Below are 21189 nucleotides of genomic sequence, written 5' to 3' on the forward strand. Positions count from 1 at the left end.
GTATGTGGAAAAGCAGTATTTTAAAGATGCAGGAAGGGGAGGTTGGAGTAACCCCTCTCTGCCACATGCTTCTGGAATGTAGTTTGAGGTCTCCCCCTCCTTCTTTTCAGCTGAGCTGTGATGATCTGTACAATCTGAGAGTAGGGGCAGGGAGAGAAGGTGACAGTCAGCTTTAAGCTTTTCGGCCTTTTCTTGGTCTTGGCTAGAAGCACTTTTGGCAAGTACACCTCTCTGTTGGAAAGTACAGGAAAGACAGCCATGGGGCTGCAGCAGGCTCCCCCCTATGAACTGTAATGACAGCCAACATATTTACTTTGAAGAGTTTGCTTCCCCCTCCCTACCACAAAGCTGACTACCACTGCTGATAAGTTTCTTAACACCTTCATGCTGGGGGAAGAATGAACAAAGCTCTTTCCAGTGAGTATGTGTAGAAAAGCTGTGAGGGGGAGTGTTAATCACAACTCTATACAGTATCCATGGTTTGGTTACACAATGTTATTTTAAAATAGTAGCACTAGGGAATCTTCTCAATGATATTCCATTCAAGCAATCCTAAACTTATTCCAAACACCACATTCCCATGCATTTATTGAAAATACAATAATGTATGTTATCTGCAAATAAAGATTACTGTGTGTCAGAACTATAAACAAGCCTTTTAAACATGCATTGTTTCCTTTAGTCATTTTTGAGTTTTAAAAGTCACTTAAGAAATATACACAAAAAGTCACAATTATTTACAAAGGAAGAATATATATATTTATTTTATTAAGAAGACAATAAAATTGAACCTTCTACAAATATATGCAAAAAAAGAAGAAAGAAAATTATTTTGGTCGGCAGGATGACGTGTTATGAAAAGGGGGAAAAATCAGACTATGAGATACATTAAATGAGCCTTCAGACCCACTCCAGCAGCAGGGATAAATAATTTAATAAACTCTGTTTCATATTCTGTCTCCCTAGTGCAATAGACACATATTAAAAATAAAACTTTAAACTCATGAATAGTGGTGTGCAAAATCAAAGCCATATAGTAAGTAAAATGTGATAACAATATAAAAGCTTAAACAAATATATGCATTCTAAGAAATCAATGTAGTTCTCTTGCCATAAGGATAGTATTAGTGAAATTTGGAAAAAAAATGAAATAGCTATTTCTTAAATTACACTTACTGGAATACAGAACCCTTGTTTGCACACATTCCCAGCAAATAACTATACATTTCAGCAGAGGCTATAAACAGCCTAGTTTAAGCAACAAGAGGAAATTACAACATTTTAAAAAAGCTGGTATATCTTTGATTCATTAACACAAGATGTGATCAACCATAACTTAGATTAGGTGATGGTTATCTTAATGCCTCCAAAACTGGACTGGAAATGGCACTGGGTTAGTATAAGGGCTTGATAAAATAATATATTTTAAATGTATTTATCTTTACCTGATATGAGAGTGTGAAAAGCATTTTATTAACATCATCCCAATCATAGTCTGCACAAGAGAGTAACACTTTGTTTCATTTAGTTCTAGTGGAATTACAGTCAGCATAAATCTGTGACCATCAAATTGTCTTGGATTATTTAAAAGAAATACCTCAATTGCTAAACGACACAACCAAGCCTGTTTTAAATATTCCTGCTACCAGGATCCACAAACAAAACCCCCAGAGGTTTAAATGTTTTCCACAAGGTTTGAAATTAATTTTAAAACTAGCATGCTAAATTCTATTATTTCATTTGGACTAGTTAAGTATTCCCAACATTATTTCCTTTTTAAAACAGGTTTCATCAATTTCATTTCAGCACTCTTAATTTTAATTGATTCTGTTCATTCCAGAATCATTAAACAACCGGAAAGTTCAGCACTATGTGAAAAATAACCTGGTCCACATACCTATTAAGAAAGGGAGTCAACTAAATCAATGGCAGGTGCTGTGTGTATACTCAAAAGTAAATTCCACTGATTGTCATTAAGCTTCCTCCTAGACTGTGCATCAAAATCTTAGTATTCCAGTTTAAGTGGTCAGGTCCATTAACCACTCCAGTTACTTTCTCCTATAAATACTACAGTTATTGCCAAGATACTGCATCTATGAGACACAACTGATAACTCAACTGCTTTTACACCCCAGTCCTAGCCAACTTTACCCAGGGGTGTTAACTTGCTTAATTGTGTGTTTCGAACCGTGCCTTCCAGCTGTAGAAAGAAGACTACAGGTAACTTCAAGGGTTTTGCTGTATTTGCCACCTTCTCCCTCTCTACGGGGTGGGGTGGGGGGCAGCAGTCAGAAGTGCAAGGAGGGCAGACTTCCTTTGTCTGAAGAGTTGGAGTTTCGGTTAGCAGGGAGATTTGGAGGGCGAAGATCTTTCCGAAGAACAGCGGTTGAATTTGTCGATCTGCGCTCAGCTTCAATTCCTCTCCCCGACCCCTCCCCTCCCCCCGCCCCGCGCTTCGCTTTCAGGGCTAGTCAGGGATTCAGTCAAGGACGCTTTTGGCTACTGATGCTAGCTAACCCCTGAGCAAAACCTCCTCGGCAGACACGGCTTCAGCGGCAGCAAAAGCGGTCCTCCCGTGGTAGGCAGGCCGGCAGTCCAGGAGCGAGGGCGGGCGGGCGGCCTCCCTGAGAAGCCAAGGCTGGGCTCCAGCGGCCACCGACCCAGGCGGGCTTCAAGTTGGAGCCGGAGGGAGCCCCGCGAGGGGGCAGGCGTCCCGCGCCAGACAGCCCCTTCCCAGGCCGGGCGGGAGAGAAAGGGCTGCTCTCCGCAGGCGCCTCCACCTGCCTGTGGGCGGGGCTCGCCCCACTTCTGCCCAAAGGCCGCCAGGCAAGAGGCGGGCCCGGCTGAGGACGGCCTTCGGGCCCTTGCACGCTACGGGGCAGCCGGGCGTCTCCCCGCTAGCCCAGGGTCGACAGGCAGCGCCCACCCGCCCGGCCAGGCTCCACCCGCCACTCCTCGCTCATCTAGCAAGGCTGCGGGTTCTGAGCAGCCCCGTCCTAAGCACGCCCTTGGTTGAGGACCCAGTCACCAACGTGCGCCTTTTCATCAGGAGAGCGCCCCTGGAAGGCTTTTAGGGCAGCAGGGTGATCATCCATGTTAACAGGTTTCCTTTAAGACACACAAGCTCCATGTTGGCATCCCCACATATTCAGCACAACACATTATGCAGAAGCAAGGGACGTGTTTGGGATTCTTCTGAAATGCATTCAAGGCAAACTGTCGGGAGGGGGGGGGGCAATGTTGAACCAATGGGCTTCGTTCGGAGTCCATTAAATGCGCCTGAATTCCACTGAAACCAGCGGCATTTAAGTATAATGTTCAGAACTTAACTCTTCCCGGTCTTAAACGCCTAATTTGGAAGAAAGCCCAGTGGGTTTTAGAAGAACGTCCTTCGGAGCAAAATCCTGAGGTCCCATTGATTTCGGATGTCGCCCGTTAATTTTAGAATTAAGATGTGTACATACTTTGTGAAGCCACCCAAGGGAAAAAAAATAGAGCGAGAGAGAGCGAGAGAGAGAAGGCTCCTCTGGTTGTTTTTACAGATTCGAACTGTTCTTTCACCTCAAAGATGAAGGAGGCAGAGGAAGGATCTCTTAGCGCGACGCTCTGTCCAACAAACAGCTCCCTGACCGAAGATGATCTTGGTCCATTCAGGTTGCCCAGTCCTGAAAGGTCCATCTTGGCAGAGGACCTGACAGCCAGTCTCTAACCAACCTACGCCCGGCCGCCTCTCCCTACAGTCTTGTGCCCACATTTCTTTAAACCGGTCCTGACTGCAAATTACAATTCACGAGAAAATAAACAGCTCACTTCAGCCCATTAACAAACATTTATTTTGCAAAAAAAAATTATAATATTATCTGCATGACATTAATAAGTTAAATATGCAACTAAATTAGCAGCAAGAACAATTGAGGCTGACCACCAACTGCATAGCTTTCCAAACTCCATCCGAAAAACTCCGGTCGCCAACTGGATACCTCACTCATCTGCTACTAATCTAGGAAGCCAGGTAGAAATAAGAACATTTGTATCCAATCGATTCCTGCCGGCCAGATCGCCCTTCCAACTATTAAAGGGGATGGGGGAGGGGAAAGAAGAGGGGGATATTTTATGGCCCCCATCAGAGACCCCCCAACACTAGACTAAGCTGGCTGACCAGAGGAAAACTTTTGCCTTGCGGTTTCCACCGTCTATCACGTAGCTCCAGTGGAAGCCAAGTTTTAAAATGGGAGGTGTCTCCCTTTCTTCCCCCGAGCGTGTCTCCGGCTCCCTAGTCGAAGGATGTCTGTTAATGACACCTGCAAGTTCCCATCTCTGCGATAAACCGGCTCTGTCTGAGCGCCTGAAGAGGTGAGCGTTCCGAAGTCCTTTCTCAACTGCAGCGCACTTAGCGGGGGGAACTTAAGCCGAAAGATCCTGCTGGATTCCCAGACGGGTAGGCGGCCTGGCTGGAGCTTTTCTGCCATCAGACCCCTACCTTTAGTTTGCCTCTTTCTCTCTCTATCTCCAAAAGAGGGATTAATTAAACGGGCTACAGCTGAAGGAGGCTGCGGTGACGAGCCCAGTGGCGATTGGCCGCCCGCCTGCCTGGCCCTGCCTTTATAATTTCCACACGAGTGCATCTGGGCTCTTATACAAACCAACAGCCAGCTTTTTCTGACATACAGACACACACACACACACACAAGCACACTGAGCGTGCGAGAGAGAGACCCAGCACTTTCCCCACCATCTGACTAAGAACCCTGCATACGCAGTGGCTACTGCAGAAAAAGGATAAATAAATACAAAACCGGAGGTGTTATTATTTTGACTGTTGGGAGCCTTGCTGTATCTGGGTTCAAACTTTTTTTTTTTTAAGCTTCAGCTTTCAATGCTTTTTCCTGCTCACTCAAGGACTCTTTAAAACAAGCAGGGTTTTCTACAAGACCCACAGACCTAGCAGCCAGCCAGAAGAGAAGGCATCTGAAAGACAGCGGAGCAGCAGCAGCCGCCAGCAGCCGCCCAGAGCCTTTCGTAAGCCTCTGGTTACGTTTCCCAGCGCGAGGCAGCCTGTTTCTCCTCTGAAGTTGGCTCCAGCCTTAGCAGCCGCATTGGATCCCACAGCCTACTGCGAGACTCCGGTCTACAATCCGGATCTCTGCCCCAACATGATCGCGGCCCAGGCGAAGCTGGTCTATCATCTGAACAAATACTACAACGAGAAATGCCAAGCCAGGAAAGCGGCCATCGCGAAAACTATCCGAGAAGTCTGCAAAGTGGTCTCGGACGTGCTGAAGGAAGTGGAAGTGCAGGAGCCGCGCTTCATCAGCTCGCTGAACGAGATGGACAACCGCTACGAAGGCCTGGAGGTCATCTCGCCCACCGAGTTCGAGGTGGTCCTTTATCTGAACCAGATGGGCGTCTTCAACTTCGTCGACGACGGCTCTCTGCCGGGCTGCGCCGTGCTGAAACTCAGCGACGGCCGCAAGCGGAGCATGTCCCTCTGGGTGGAGTTCATCACGGCCTCGGGCTATCTGTCGGCCCGCAAAATCCGCTCGCGCTTTCAGACGCTGGTGGCCCAAGCCGTGGACAAATGCAGCTACAGAGACGTGGTGAAAATGGTGGCGGACACCAGCGAGGTGAAACTGCGCATCCGGGACAGATACGTGGTCCAGATCACGCCGGCCTTTAAATGCACCGGGATCTGGCCCCGAAGCGCTGCCCACTGGCCTCTGCCGCACATCCCCTGGCCAGGTCCCAACCGCGTGGCCGAGGTCAAAGCCGAAGGCTTCAACCTCCTGTCCAAGGAGTGCCATTCGCTGGCCGGCAAGCAGAGCTCGGCCGAGAGCGACGCCTGGGTCTTGCAGTTCGCCGAAGCCGAAAACAGGCTGCAGATGGGCGGCTGCCGGAAGAAATGCCTCTCGATCCTCAAAACACTGCGCGACCGCCACCTGGAGCTGCCCGGACAGCCCCTCAACAATTACCACATGAAGACTCTGGTTTCCTACGAGTGCGAGAAACATCCCCGGGAATCAGACTGGGACGAGTCTTGCCTGGGCGACCGCCTCAACGGGATTTTACTGCAGCTCATCTCCTGCCTCCAGTGCAGGCGATGTCCGCATTACTTCTTGCCCAATTTAGACCTCTTCCAGGGGAAACCTCACTCCGCCCTAGAAAACGCAGCCAAACAAACGTGGCGGTTGGCTAGGGAAATACTCACTAATCCCAAAAGTTTGGAAAAACTCTAGAGGGCAAGGAACTGGCGGCCTTAAACTATTTAAAATCGCCTTTTGCGTGTGTGTGTGTGCCTGTTTTCGAGGATTCTGTTAAAGAAATAGGGAGAGAGCAAAGGATCTCCCGAATATATACATAGTGCTATGTCAAAAGAAGAGGCCGTCCACACACACACACACTGAGCAACACAAAGCCAACAGCAAGTATTATGATCCCTGTTCGCATCATGAATTAAAAACATTTGAAAAAATGTATGGTTATCACCTGGGAAAATGCAATATCGGCTGTAATTAAGCCTGATTGTGACCACTCTGCTTACCAATGGATTATAAAAAGGCCGGCATTTTTTATGTAAACCTCAATGTGAGTAAAAGCTTATTTGGATATGCCATTAGAGCAACAACTACAAGAACAGTTGCTTCCCATGTACAGTTTTAATTTGTATGGAATATTGTGATCTCACATTGTCTTTTGAAATTGTGGATGTTAGTGTTTTGTGATCTGGTGAACAGAAGTTAAATTGCCATTTTTTGGATACTTCAGGACATTCTTTTTCTGCTTAAAGAAGATGCCATTTAAAAGGTAGATTTTATCATGGTACTTTTGTTAATTGTCTTTTGAAGTGTCTGAATTTAAAAGTTTACATTTTTGTTTCAAATATATTGCTTGTTCTATTTCTAACATTCCATAATTATACTTGAAATGTTATTTAAATATATTCAGAAGAAATTTGGATTTTCCTTATATAATTGTGAATATTGGAATTATATATTTGAAAAAATGCACTTGAAATACACTGGATAATTACTTTTTGTGACTTAGATTTAAATTTCTGTTGATTTTATTTAATTACAAGTTAATAAATAAAGTAAAATAAATATGGTTAAGCGTTTCAGTACTCAATTTGGTTTGATAATATATTTTGCAACCGTGACTGGGCTGTTGGTTTATGGCAAAAAAATAAAAATCTGCAGCCTTTTGCTGCCTCCTATTAGTTTTCTATTCTTAAAATAATCTAAAAACAACTCAGTGTAACATATGCTTAATATGGGGTCCTGGAGGCCATCACCAACTGTCACAGTCCAGTGTGTGGTAATTTACCGAGTAACATTTTTACAACCATCAGAAAATAAATCTACTTTTCAAAGATTTACTGGACCTGGTTAAGGCGCCTCTCCAGTTTGGAAACTAAGCTGGAGCCCCCTCTGTCAAAAAAGAAGTCCAGTTCCTAACGAAGTTAACACATCAGGAGAAGGGAAGAAAAGCTGCAAAATTTATAGCTTTGTGGGATCATGTCAACAGTCCTAAGGTTAAGGGCACCTTTACCTCTGCCCCAAACATGGCTGGCCTTGCGATAAGGCAGCTACCCATAAACAGGAGGGCAAGCCCCTGGCCCTGGATATGCTCAGCAAGAACCAGCAGGCCTCTTCCACCTCTCCTGCTCCAGTTCTGCCTAGTCACAGCAGCACAGGGTTCCTTCCGGATGTAGACCCTTAGCAGCCAAAGGGCACATGTGCTGGCAAGCGCGGAGAGGAATCAGCCAAGGCTGGGGATAAGAATAAAATCTAGCAGGTAATGTGAAACTTCAGCACCCTTTGGAAACTCTGCCCATACAAGGCTTGTCTAAGCAAAAATCTCAGTTATCGCCATGTTGCCAACTCACTGTTTTCTAAAAATCCAGGGTGGTTAAGAATGACAGGCTGGCGACCATCAGTTCGCCTTCACAGAAATGATCCACAATTACAGACAATCCTCCTCACCAGTTAATGCTGCATTAAAAATCATATGAAGGTACCTGTGAAATGTACCAGTTCCCCCCCCTCACATTCCTTAGGACCGCAGACTGCAGGAACAGAATCAAAATCTGCGGGGCCCCCCCCCCGCCCCAACGTGTAGGCTCCAAAGGAGAGGTGCGATTTGTTCTCTGCGCCCCACCTCCTCTCCACTGCCTACTTGGGAGCTCTGGCCTTGCGATAAGGCAGCTACGCATAGGCAGGAGGGCAAGCCCCTGGCAGTAAGTAGCAGGAGAGGGTGCGATTTGTTCTCTGCGCCCCACCTCCTCTCCACGGCCTACTTGGGAGCTCTGCTCATTTGGCCACCGCCGAGGAGTCCTGCTGCAGGCGGCTCCTCTCGGGAGGCCCGGTGCAAGATTCAGCCCTTAGACGCCGAGCACTTCTGAGCTGGGCAGGAAAGCCCGGGCAATGCCTGCTGCTGGAGACTGAAGCGTCCCCCCCCCCCCCCCCACACCTCCAGGGAATTCTAAGCAATTGGCTTAACTGCTAAAGCTGCCCACGTTCATACAAAGGCCTTCAAGGGGAGAGCAAGCGCTGGAGCAAGAGCGGATTTCACATCATTAACGTGCTGGGGTTTTTAACAAAACAGAAACTGCTCAGAGGAACGGTGGGGGGGGGGGTGGGGAGGGAAACCGGTTTCTCCGTGGACTCTCGGCGTGGGTTGGGTTTTTCTTTTTTTTGCCGTCTCCCCTTTCGTGCGGGAGTAGCCCCACCCTATCCCACCCCACCTGCTGGCCCAGGACTCACTTTCGGGTCGATCTTCTTGAAGGCCGGGTCATCCTCGTCCACCTCGAAGTAGATCTCGGTGGTGGTGATGGAAAGGGTCCCCTTGGCCACCACGACCGGGGCGATGAGCTGAGCCGGCGTGCTAAGGACCACGGGGCCTGCAAGACAAGAGCGGCGGCGTCAGGGCACTGGCCAGAGGGCGGGCGGCCTTGGCTTCCTCACCCCCTCCGCGCCCCCTGACCCAAGCCCTCCGCGCTTCTGGCGCGGCCCACGGATGTACCTGCAGCCAAACTGGGGGGCTGCCCAGGCACTCCTGCATCGACTTTCATTCAAAGCTGAAGAGCGGTTCACAACACACCTCAAACACAACCAACCCGCCACTCGCCCTTGCTGGAAGCCGCCCTGAGCCACCCGTGGGAAGGGCGGGATATAAATTCTAAATAAATAAATAAATAAAAATAAAACTGTTCCTCTCCAATTAACCGGGCCGCTCGAGCCCGGGAGGTTTACTCGGGAGCAAGACTTGTTCCACAACAGCCCAACCAACTGGCTTGAAGGGCACTCAGGCTCCACACACAATAGCACCGGGTGGGAATGAGCAATGGATTGAAGTTCAGCCTTCCTGCATCTAACGGTCAAATGGCATGATGCAAGTCATCCCTTGCAACCATGCCGAGATGCACCCCGTTATTCAGGCTGCTGGGCTTTCTACAGCGCAAGCAAGAGCAGGACTGCGCCCTTGACGCAGCACGCCCCCCCCCCCGCCCGGCCCTCGATGCCCCAGGAGTGCTGGGCAGTCAGTTCATACTCCTTCTAAACCCTTCCTGCCCCACGCCGACTGTTTTCATTCACAAAAAACCATTTTGCTTCCTTGCACAGTCAGCCCCACCCCAGTCTCCAAGAGCAGGATTATCGCAGGGCAACAATACTAATAATAAAGCACGATCATCTGATGTGTTTACTCGGGGCCAGGGTCCAACTGAGTTCAGCGGGGTTCATTCGCCTGCAAATCTGCATAGAATCACAGCCCCAGCACACCCACTTGTAAGTAAATCTTGAAATCAATACGATTTACCACCACTAAAGGGGCTCGACGCCAAGTATTGTGAAGTTTGGAGTCAGGCTGAACCGGCATGATCCCGCCCCCCCGCCCCCCGAAGATGCCCTAGTCAGATCCTGAAGAAACGTCTTGCAAATTCCAGTCCAAGCCCCACGCCGAACAGACACATTCAAAGGAACTAAAACTAACGGGATTTCTAGAGCCAAGCCTCGTGGCGCTGGATTCTTGAAAGAAAGGCCATGCGCTGAAGGAGTCATTTTAGAAAACAGAAAGAAAGACACTTCAGCCGCCCCGTTTATAAAGCCCACAGGGCCCGTTTATTCCTTGGCACAGGAATGGGAAGGGGATCTGATCTGAGGTGCGACAGCCTCTGGGTCTCTGGCGCAAGTGCCCGCAGGTCGATTTAGTAAACTTCCAGCCGCTTCTCCGACGCCTTCCTTTCGGCGGGCAGGGCGGGCTGGGGGCGAGGCTCCGATCCCCTCCCCCTGGTGTCTAAGCAGCTCCCGGAGGCGCCACTGCCTCCCACTCACTTAACCCGCATCAGCCCGTCTGGTTGCCTGACGGGCGGTTCAGGTAGGTTGCATTTCAGCGGGAACTTCCCTCCCCGGCTAAGCAGCAGCAGCAGAAGGCACCGCCGGCTGGCCTCCTTGCGTGGCCCAAAGCAGCGCGCGGCTCTTGCCACGCCGCCTTTGACAGCTTTCAAGCAAGCCCACCAGGGGCTGGATAATATTGATACAAACTCTATTTTCTTTCATTTTCTTGTTGTTCCCTCGCCTAATAGGCTAAGCTGGCCTCTTGACCCCAGTCAGCTGATCGGCATCACATGAGGCGGGCTGGCCCGGCTCCTTCGCCGCCTCGCTGCCATCCCTTTCTCTCCCACCCACCCCCGTGGCCGAGCCATGCAGTGGCGCGCCGCTCGGCAGGCCGGCAAAGGGCAGGGGATCGATCCGAAACGGCGCTTTAAAGGCTCATCAATCTTAATCTAGGTTACTCGAGTCATTATGCGCCATTCTCTCGGGCGATTACAAGTGGATTTGGGTTTCCATTCCCTCGGCCCCTCGGCCTTTGTGCGTCGAAGGGCGGGCCGGGGGATCTCTCCAGACGGCAGCTCCCCATCCTGCTTCGCCGAAGCCCCAGGCGCTCTCTGCCCCCTCCTCTTCACGCTGCCTCGCCTCCCGCCTCTCCGGACGCGGCGGGGGCTTTACAGGCCTCCGGGCTAGAATAAAAGGGCCTTAAAGATGATGCAGATCGGGAGCCGCGGCGCGATAGTCTATCTTTATAAGAAGGCGTTTAAGTGGGCTTTGCTTGTTCCCAGAAGGAAGCTCAGGTAGTTAACCCAATTACCTCCCTGTTCCCCGCCTATATATATGGGCACAGGAGCGGTTGGCGTTTCATGGTCACAAGGCCAGAGACTATAACAAGAAATCTTTAGCAAGAGAATGGCCTAAATTTTATTTGCCCCTGTGTCGCGGCTGCGCCTGCATTGAAAAACAAACGAACGACGAAGGTCAACTGTGGCCAGGATTTCATTTTTAGCGATGTGTAGGTACAACAGGGCGCATTTTATGCGCAAGGCGCGCAGGTAGCCCTCGCCGTTTCCAAACCATTTGGCTAGACGACCTGGGAAAACATCGGTGCAAATTCAGCCATGGTTAGGAACAGTTCGATAAAGGATCCGTAAATATTTCCTTCGCGCAAAGCGAGAAAAGCTACCGAGGAGGATCAGTTCTGTTTATTTTATTATCGAGACTGCTGCATCTAGCGAGAAGGTCTCGGAGAGTGAAACATGTTACAGTCGGAGTCTCCTAACCCCCACCCCGCTCTCTCTGAAAAGGCACAGAATGAAACGTTCAGTCTTAATAGTGTGTCGTTTTTACACTTGTCCTTTGGAAATCTCCAATTACAACTCCCAATACCACGGCACATTTAAGGAGCGCGCAGTCTTTTTGTTCGAGCCTTCAGGGAGCACACCAGCCACTGAGAGAATACAAAATTAATCCACTACAGCTATAGAGCGAGAGGATTATGGTTTAATCCCCCCTGGGATAGGCTCTGGATTTTAAGGATCCGACATTAAAATGTTTACACAAGACATAATCAAACTAGTGCAGGTTTTCCATATGGCCTCGAGATAGGCGAGGGCAGCGCCGGCTTCCTTGCCAACGAGCTGGCGAAACAAAAGCGCACCTGACTCCCGCGGCCGCCCCGATGGGCTCTGGCCCTTGGGGCGCAGCCGGGGTGCTCAGCCAAACCAGGCTCTGCTGCCGCTGGGGGGGGGGGGGGGGAGAGCGGCAGGAGAGGCGAGCGGGCCCAGCGTCCTCCGCCGCACACCAGCTTGCCGGGCTGCGCCGAGCCCCTGAAATGGAAACGGGCACCGTGCGAAATCTCGGCGTCCAAGCTCCAGAGACGCCCGAGATGCTCCCACCTGCGCCCGGCCCCGCTCGCCCAGACTTGTCCCGAGGACAGTCCGCTTTGTTGTCCTCCGGGGGCAGAACAAAGAGCAAGGAAGCGGCTGGCGGCAGCGCTCGGCCTTCTCCTTAGGACGACTCCCCGCTTCGGCGTCGCCAGCCCATCAGCGAGCCGGCCAGAGGGCGGCAGAGCAAGGGAGGCGCGCCCAGCGCCCGCCCCAGCCAGGTCCAGCTCTCCAAAGCGGTGCAGCAGGGAGAGGTTTGCCTCGCCGCGCTGGGGATGGGCTCTGCATCTCGGAATGGAACTGCAGGCTCCATGTAAGAGGAAGAGGGAAGAACCGGCCGGCCGATTTGGAGGAAACAAAGGCTGGTTCGCTTGCTTAGCACGTCGGCAGAGCCGTAAGGGAAGGCCGATGCAAATGAGGTTTGGCACAGCCCACCGGCAAACTCGCCCGCGCCAGTCCCGCTGAACTGAAGCTGATCATCTCAGGCTGGAGAAGATGCCTCGGGCTGCACTGTAGCCTAGAACTCCCATTGAGCTCTTTGGGACTTTTCGGCCCAGCCCGCAGACACGACCGAGCGGCGCATTTACTGAAGAATCCTGCGCCGGCCCTTCAGCTCCAGCCGCCCGCCTTCATGACAAGTTTCAGCTTCAGCGGCCTGCATCGTATTAAAAATTAACCTCCCTTCAGGCAATATTTAAAAAACACAACTGAAGAAAGGCTGAAGGAGAATTCCTGCTATATTCCAACAGCATCGTTTTATTATTTATGGAACCTCAGTATATTAACAGTCATTCCAGTCATTGATGTAAGCAGGCCAGCATTCTTCCGATCCTGTGGGATTTGCCATAAACTTCAAGAGGATGGACACCAATTCCATTAAAAGGAAATGGGAATAAATGCTGCACAGAAGCAGCACTTGTTAGGTCACTTCCTTTCCCTGCTAGATTATTAACACAGCTTGATGTAGCTGCTAGAACCATACTGCTATCGGCAAAACTTTAAAACTCAAGACAGCAAATAAAATAACACAACTGTAATATGCAGACCCATTTACATTACATGTGTACATTATAGTACACATTTACACACTATGGAATGGCCAATTTTAAGTTGGTGAATTGCTATCCCCCACTGCAGTAGCAAATCAGATAAAGCAGGTAACAGGCAACTGAAGCAATTTTGCATACAAAGCACCTGACCTTTATTTCATTTAAAATACATTCGTTATATGGAAAAACCAGTATTCATAAATGTAGCAAACTCAAATTATGCATCTTTTAAAACTCAGTACATCAAACCATTCTTTTAAAATGGAGGGGGGACAGGAAGAGCTGCAGGGAAATGGGGGATAAATGACTGATAGATTTCTGGGCCCTGTGGAAGGCCAAAGCTCTCAGGGGCAAGAACAGGTCAATTTCCTCTGGCTCTTTAATTAACCCTCCATTCCTTCAGAGCAATCAGAATGCTCAGCCCTCATTGGGGGAGGGGGTTCCTTTTTAAAACTTATATTTTCTGCACCCAGAAGTCTCCAAGAGATAGGAGAAAAAACATCCATTTACAGCTTCAACAACAATAACTTTGGGTCCAGAATAAAACCATGAGCCTTAGGTCTGTAATGTGCTCTTTATGAACAATTAAGGTATCATAAACAATTTAAACCACTGTGTTCTGCACCAGCTAGAGTATCTGAACCTTCTTTAAAGGCACTGCATTAATGAGTAGTGGGAGGGAGAGGAATCCTCTGAATGCAAGTGTTGCACCCATGTTTGACTAGATCATGCTCCCTTATTGTCTTGATCTTTATCTAATTTTTTTAAAGGTACTTGGGATAATGTCTTGTGATTATGCGATTTATACTGAAAGGTGGCTTCATCAGAGGATAGCTGTGTTGCTGTGGAGTACAACCTCTAGATTTGAGTCTAGTTTAACACCTTAAAAAAAAAAAAGGTAGTCCCCCGTGCAAGCATCAGTCGTTTCCGACTCTGGGGTGACATTGCTTTCACAACGTTTTCATGGCAGACTTTTTATGGGGTGGTTTGCCATTGCCATTCCCCAGTCATCTACACTTTCCCTCCAGCAAGCTGGGTACTCATTTTACTGACTTCAGAAGGATGGAAGGCTGAGTCAACCTAGAGTCAGCTACCTGAACCCAGCTTCTGCTGGGATCAAACTCAGGTCATGAGCAGAGCTTAGGATTGTAGTACTGCAGCTTTACCACTCTGTGTCACAGGGCTCTTTATTTTAACATCTGAGGCCAAGAAGACTTATATCCAACCAAAGAAGCTTTGACTCTTGAAAGCTCACACTCTTAAAATCTTGTTGGTCTCTAAGGTGCTACTGGAGACCAATCTAGCTATATTGAAAGAAAGAAAAATTAAGATAATCACTATGTAAGGTAGAATGGGTAATCATATGGGAAAGCCTCTTTCAGAGACAGCCTGAAAGCCTTGGACTTTTCCACAGCTGAGGGCTTTCTCAGAAATTAATGTGTGGATGCCAGCCACAAATTGTTAAAGGAAAAAGGGGACTGCAAAAATAATGGACACCATCAGTTAACCTGGAGCCTGTAAAGATATTCAAGTATAATTTTCAGTTCCTACTGTAATTGTAAAAAGTTCTTCATTATGTCATTTCTTGTTCCTATCTCTGCAGAACAATGAAACTTTACAAACATACCATCAAGGGTGAAGGATCCTTGGGATCCTGAATTGTGGAAGCAACTTGAGTTTATAAAGATTTAGAATACATAAGATAGCAAACTGACGGAATTGCAACTTCCTGTACAAACACTGCCATGTGGGGTTTCCAATCACCTTTGCCCAAAGTACTTTTACAAGTAGCATCATAATTTTTTAAAATGCACTTCCATGACAAATCTATAAACATTTTCAAAATTGCAACATCCAGTGCAGTGTGCAATAAAACAAATTTTATAAAGTACAAAAAAGATGGCTTCTTGTGATATGGAGAAGTCTACCATTTGTTGTGTGTGTTGCTGGTTTCTGGGGATAACTCAAATGTAAATTCAGAAGTGCAGCATTTCTTTCTAACTTACACACTTCCTGTTTTATAGTGGAAGCATTTCCTCTCTATATATTTATGTTACTGAAAAAGTCAGTGCATAGATCTTAGATAGCATCTGAGTTTTGCTTATTTTAATCAACTTCATTCCTTTTTTCTGACAGCAGACTGATACTATGATTAGGCTACTAAAAATAACTTAATCCATACTGCAGAGACATCATATACCATGGTGAAAAAGTGGGTTCTTGCTTTCCAGTATAGTAAGTCTGAACAATGCTTTTGAACTGTCCTAAAATCTAACAGTTCACATGGATTTAACATGGTTGTGGACAAAGTTAAAAGCCCCTCTCATCTGATGCCAGATGATCATGTATCAGCAATGGCCAAGACTACTTTTAATCATTTGCATCTGGGACAGAGGTGGTGACTGCTTTAGATACAGAATGTACAAAAAAAGCCTAGATTTGTTCATTTGTCCTCCCAGCTTTTCATGACGACTTTGCAGAACTATAAGTTCCTAAAAATGCACTTAGGAAAAAAAATATTTGGTAAGTTAAGATGTATGAGCGAAGGCTGGGTCAGAAAACAACAGCTTGCTTGTCAATCAACTTTTCCTCCAGCATTATACAACTTACACTCATAACTACCTGTGGGACTGCAGGAGGGGCTAAGGTGCTATCACTTCAAACAGCCCTCCATTGATTGATATATTTGGACACCCATTTCCCATGCAGCACAATACTAAGTAGTGATGTTAGGAAGGCTTCCTACATCAGAACATACTTCTCAAGTTGATCCTGAGATTTATAGAAAGCACTGATTTTCAAGATGTGTCCCTAAATGTCTTTATATGTAAACAAATATTTGTATTCTTAGAGAAAATGGAATATATTAGTGTGCTTAGGTTTACTTCTCAATTTTCATAACTGGAGAAATAGCTTTTCTCATCTGTAGTGTGTGTGTGCAGTGTGTGTATGTACCATATAAGATCACCACCTTCTCTTCTCATTTTAAGCTGGTGTACATTCACTACTTTTTGGTGTGGTTGTGAAGTTTTTGCCAGTTCAAAAGAAGGGGACAAGGATGCACACTGGGAACACTGTCTACCCTTCCATTGCATTGTTCTGTCTCTAGTTCAAGGAGTAAAAGCAAGCAAACAAGGGCTCCCTCCAGCAATTCAGAGAGCCATTTTACTTCACAGCTGTCAGGTCTACCAAGTTTCCTGAAGTCAACATTGTATGAACATGGCTTCTATGCAGGGATCATTTAGTAGAAAAAGAGGTGCCAGAGCTCATCAGCATAACTCATTTGCATATGCCATACACCCCAGACATCACCGGAAGGTGTACTAAATTATATCAGCTCAACATCTACCTTAAAATGCTTCTTGAATTATAATTGTAATAATAAAACCTTACTCCTATCATACTTTTTAAATTACTTTCTCCTATGTGGTAACAGTGGCATGATGATTTCCATCTATCTGCTTCATATGCTTTGCTTATTTCCCCATTTTTCGTGGGGGAAAGTATTAGAAAGTATGTTCAGCAAAATTCTCACAGGGGGTTTGAACAATGGAGTCCAGAAGCAATTATTGGGGGTGGGAGATAAGGAGCACAATAAAATGTAGAGGTGCCAGAGCTCCACTCCCGTGAGCTCCTGCCCCAAATGAGGCCTGCTTCTCTATAATGTGTAAATGGGTCTTAAGTGCTGACGACCCTCCCCATGCTGATTTGGAACAGTGTCGCTACCTGTTCACTTGCTTGCCAGAACTGACCAGATATCTACTTATTTTGGCAACCCTAGTATGCCATCTAAATACTGACCAGGAGCTAAGCTTCTGAGATATGCAGGGCTGGCCCTAGGGCACGTGCTGCCCCAGGCAGACTCTATGCCTGCCATCCCCCTCCATGGCGCGGAGGAAGAGGAGGGGGGTAGGGAGGCAGCCAGACAACTGATGGAGGAGGGGAAGGGGGGTGGGCAGAGGAAGAGGCAGGCAGTGGGCAAACGACAGGGGAGAGGAGAGGTGGGCAGGCAACTGATGAAGAAGGAGAAGGGGTGGGTGGGCAGAGAAAGAGGCAGATGGTCAACCAATGGATGAGGTGAAGGAGCAGGTGCGTGGAGGAACAGGCAGGCGGGCAACCGATGGGGAGGAGGTGGGCGGGCAACTGACAGAGGAAGGAAAGGGGTGGGCGGAGGAAGAGGGAGGCAGGCAAGTGACAGGGAAGAGGTGGATGTATGGAGGAGGGGAAGGGGTGGGTGGATGGAGGAAGTGGCAGGCGGGCAAGCGATGGGGAGGAGGAAGGCGGGCAAGTGGCAGAGGAAGGAAAGGGGCAGGTGGAGGAAGAGGCAGGCAAGCCAGTGACGGGGAAGAGGTGGGCAGGCAAGAGATGGAGGAGGGGAAGGCAGATGGGTGGATGGACAGAGGAAGGGGCAGGCAAATGTAGGAGAAGAAGAAGGCATGCAGGCGACAGAGGAGGCAAATGAGGAATTTGTCTAGGGCATGGGGAGGGCTGAATTCGGTGCCCCCACATTGGCACCCTAGGCAAATGCATAATTTGCCTAGTGGGCAGGCTGGCCCTGAACATATGACAAAATCAGGCTAATCTGAGCTAACCAGGTCAGAGCAATTTGGCCATAAGAATATATATTTTTTAAGATTATTATTTCAGTTAACTTGTCTTAAAATAGTAAAGCAATAGCCACTTAGCTTCTGTTCTATTGCCCTTCCCTGTTCCTCCTGTTACCATATGGACAACTATCAGAACAGCATGCAGTACTAAGGGAGCAGTTCTTATGCATGTCTTCCTGCCTTTTGGATGCAAGCCAGAAAGAAAAGAGGGACCTGAAATGGAGTAGCCTGTCCATTTCTAGATGCCCTGGGGGTATCTTGGGAAATGAATTTTTTGAATGCAATCCAAAGTTGTTGGTTTTTTTAAATGAATATTTGGGAGAGACTAGAGAAGAATGGTAATAATTTATATTACCTATGCAATTAATGTATTCAGAGATCCTTAAAAATATAAACTACTACTAATCACCACATCTCACATCACTGAATTCCATTGTTAATTATGAAAATTCCATTGAATTAATTATATGCTGGGTACTGAATTGTGAGGATGCCTGAATTTATGATTATGCTAATATGGGAAATCAAGGGAAAGGAGGGCTTGGAAAGTTTTGGTACTCAGACTCCTACCTTGGAATTTAGTGTCAGCTTAGTCCAGCATTTTCTTTCCAAGAATGGCTAGCCTCTGGCAACCTCATTAGGCTGTGAGGGCAACAGCAGCAGCTAGCTGTTCATTCTCCGCATTTGGGAAGAATTCATTAAAGGAACATCTTGATTCCTCTGGGTGCTCACAGGCACTGTGAAGGTGACAGGCTTCTACTCTTTTTACAGGCACGTAGTATTCAGAGGTACACCACAGCTGAACACAAAGGTAACCTTTAGGTTTCCAGGGCTCTTTTTCTAGCAGAAGCTCCTCTGCATATTAGGCTACGCCCCACTGAGGTAGCCAATCCTCCTGGAGCTTACTGTAGGCCCTGTACAAAGAGACCTCTAAGCTCTTGGAGGACTGGCTACATCAGGGGTGTGGCCTAATATGCAGATGAGCTCCTGCTAGAAAAAGAGTCCTGGGTTTCACAAGGATTTCTATAGGCAGAGATGGGATGCAGCTGGTAAGAAGAGGTTTGAATGGTTGGAGCCAGGGGAAGGTGTGAGGGAAATAGCTTGGCTGGAAGGGTTACTTATTTATAATCTCACTGAGACTCAAGGAACATTGCACAGTGTCAGTCAATGCAGTCAAAGAGTATGAGATGTGCAATAAACAATCTAACAGGACTAGGATTACAAAAATTAGAGACAATATAAAAAAAGTCTTAGACATGATATGTCAGTGAATGCAGAAAATGGTAGATACGTAGCACCGCTTTTTAGAGGCATGAGTGTGGCCAGGAGATGCTGCCTGCCTTTATGGGAGTATTTCACAAGAAGTGAGATCCCAAGGACTGTTCACAAGATGGAGGACGCTTGTCAGAAAAACAGGCCAAGTGAAACCACTCTCTGCAAAGGGCCAGAGAAAATATGTCTGAGCTTGTTCTGACTGTATAGCAATTACAACATAGGCATCCTCATGGCCTGGCTCTCTCCTCTGCCCAAACAGAATGCATAAGAACAATGGAGTCATCAGATAAAATATTACAATCTAATCATTGGCCAGATGCTAATGGCCCATCTCCCTACCTTTCTGCTACAACTCAACTTCTCTTTTGTTCATCTCTATACTAATATGGACCATGCTGCTAAATCTTTTGTTTCCACTCTGATCTCTCCTCAAAGCATCAAAACTAAATTAATGCCAGACATTAAGTTCACCATGGCCCATCCTGGCAAACCAGTAGAGTCATTCTCACCTTTTGTTTTGAGCTTGGACCCTATTCAGGCACCCAGGAAAAACCCACCAACAGCCATTAAGAACCATTATAGCACCAGGAGGGTCTCTCCCCTCCAAACTTTATTTAAACATGAGAGCAAGCCACACCTCCTTGTTCAATCTGGGCATATAGGTTGTTTCCCCATTTAAGTAATGGGTCTCAGACATGGCACGATGGCAGTGCGCATCTCCATCTTAATTTTCTAAATGGATATCTGCACTTCTGGAACAGGTAGTATTGCTCTCTTTAACAATCCCTAAAATTCCCTATCACTCACCTCTATTTTCCTAGCTCTTGATTGTGTGTTTTGTGTTGCCTGTGTGTGTCATTGTATTTTTTACATATTGTTATAGTAAACATTTTAAAATATATTTATTCTGGAGTCTTTTTCCTGAAACTGGGCCTCTGTATCATTGGTGGAAAAGATCTCTGCTCAAATTGGCTCTACCTAAATCTCCTTGCTAATTTCCCCATAAAAAGAGGAGACCCCCAGCATTTCCAGTAATGTGAGCAAATCCTATGCAGCGTTCTTTATGTAAAAAATCCAGATCAATCCCCCAATATCTCATTTTAAAATGATTTTGAGGGGCTGAATCTGAACCTCGGAGAGGAGAGCACCGAGCTAAATGGGCCAATGATTTGATTACTATCAGGTAGCTTCATATGTTCCAAAATGTTCTATGAGTTACATTACCATATTTTTCAATGTGCATGACAGAAACACATGTTTATCAAAGAAAAATAGTTATAAGTTAGTAAAATTAGTAAAAATCATATGCATTAATTTTTTATGACAAAATAAATTAGTAATATAGAAGAGTTAATGATCATTCACTACAACTGTGCCAACTGAGATGTTGCTGATTCAGAGTTTAAAAAAAATAAAAATGTGCTACTAGAAATTGATCTCTGTCAGTGCTATTTTTTATCAATATCAACTTGCCTCTTGAAATGAACAGTCTGGGAAGAAACTTAGATGCTAAAATTGAAACAGAAAATTGTGAAACATTTATCAGTGTTAAGTGAGACAAACACAAAGGTTTCTTTTAAAATTACTGTACCTCATCAGCCTGCTATGCTGTCAATCTTCTTAACATCTTCAAACTATCAAACTGTAAGCATCTATTAACTGGAGTAGATTATGTGTGGCTAAAATCTTACCTATTACAATAAATGTAATCATTCCTACATACTTTTAATGTAAAACTGGTGGCCAAGCTGAAACCCTTGATTTAGCTACAAGTAAGATTCCGCAGAGTGTATGTATGATCTACAGAGTTGTCCTTTTTCATTTTCTGAGCTAGAGACTGCAAACAGAAATAATAGCAGCAATCCAAAGGAGAAGTTATCTAATGACCTACAACTGTTGGGACAGCAAGGATGAAACCACAGCTGCCATGGAAGTTGTTAAGACCCTGGGAGGCTGTAGATAGGATTGAATCCCAGCAGCACAGATGCAGAAGAAATACTTGTAAGAGGAAGAGTGGAAGTTGCATGGAAGACAGCCAAGGAGGAAG

The 21189-nt window shown here is 46.8% G+C and overlaps 2 protein-coding genes across 9 annotated transcripts in view; one reads left to right on the forward strand and one right to left on the reverse strand.

Annotated features, from left to right (window-relative positions):
* The window catches only part of NBEA (neurobeachin), a 581951-nt gene that overhangs the window by 231153 nt on the left and 329609 nt on the right, over positions 1–21189 (reverse strand). For all 8 annotated transcript variants that reach the window (XM_060234688.1, XM_060234693.1, XM_060234692.1 and 5 more), the window contains one exon: positions 8760–8896. In XM_060234688.1, coding sequence (XP_060090671.1) covers positions 8760–8896 — 137 coding nt within the window. The remainder of the gene's footprint in view (positions 1–8759; positions 8897–21189) is intronic.
* MAB21L1 (mab-21 like 1) lies at positions 4243–6627 on the forward strand. The gene has a single exon (XM_060234701.1). The coding sequence runs from the start codon at positions 5154–5156 to the stop codon at positions 6231–6233; it is 1080 nt and encodes a 359-aa protein (XP_060090684.1). The 5' UTR covers positions 4243–5153; the 3' UTR covers positions 6234–6627.

This window comes from Heteronotia binoei, chromosome 3, assembly GCF_032191835.1.
Source record: "Heteronotia binoei isolate CCM8104 ecotype False Entrance Well chromosome 3, APGP_CSIRO_Hbin_v1, whole genome shotgun sequence".
NCBI classification, from domain to species: Eukaryota; Metazoa; Chordata; class Lepidosauria; order Squamata; family Gekkonidae; genus Heteronotia; species Heteronotia binoei.

Coding starts and splice junctions, on each gene's coding strand:
- MAB21L1 (XM_060234701.1), top strand. CDS start 5,154: ATGATCGCGGCCCAGGCGAAGCTGGTCTATCATCTGAACAAATACTAC.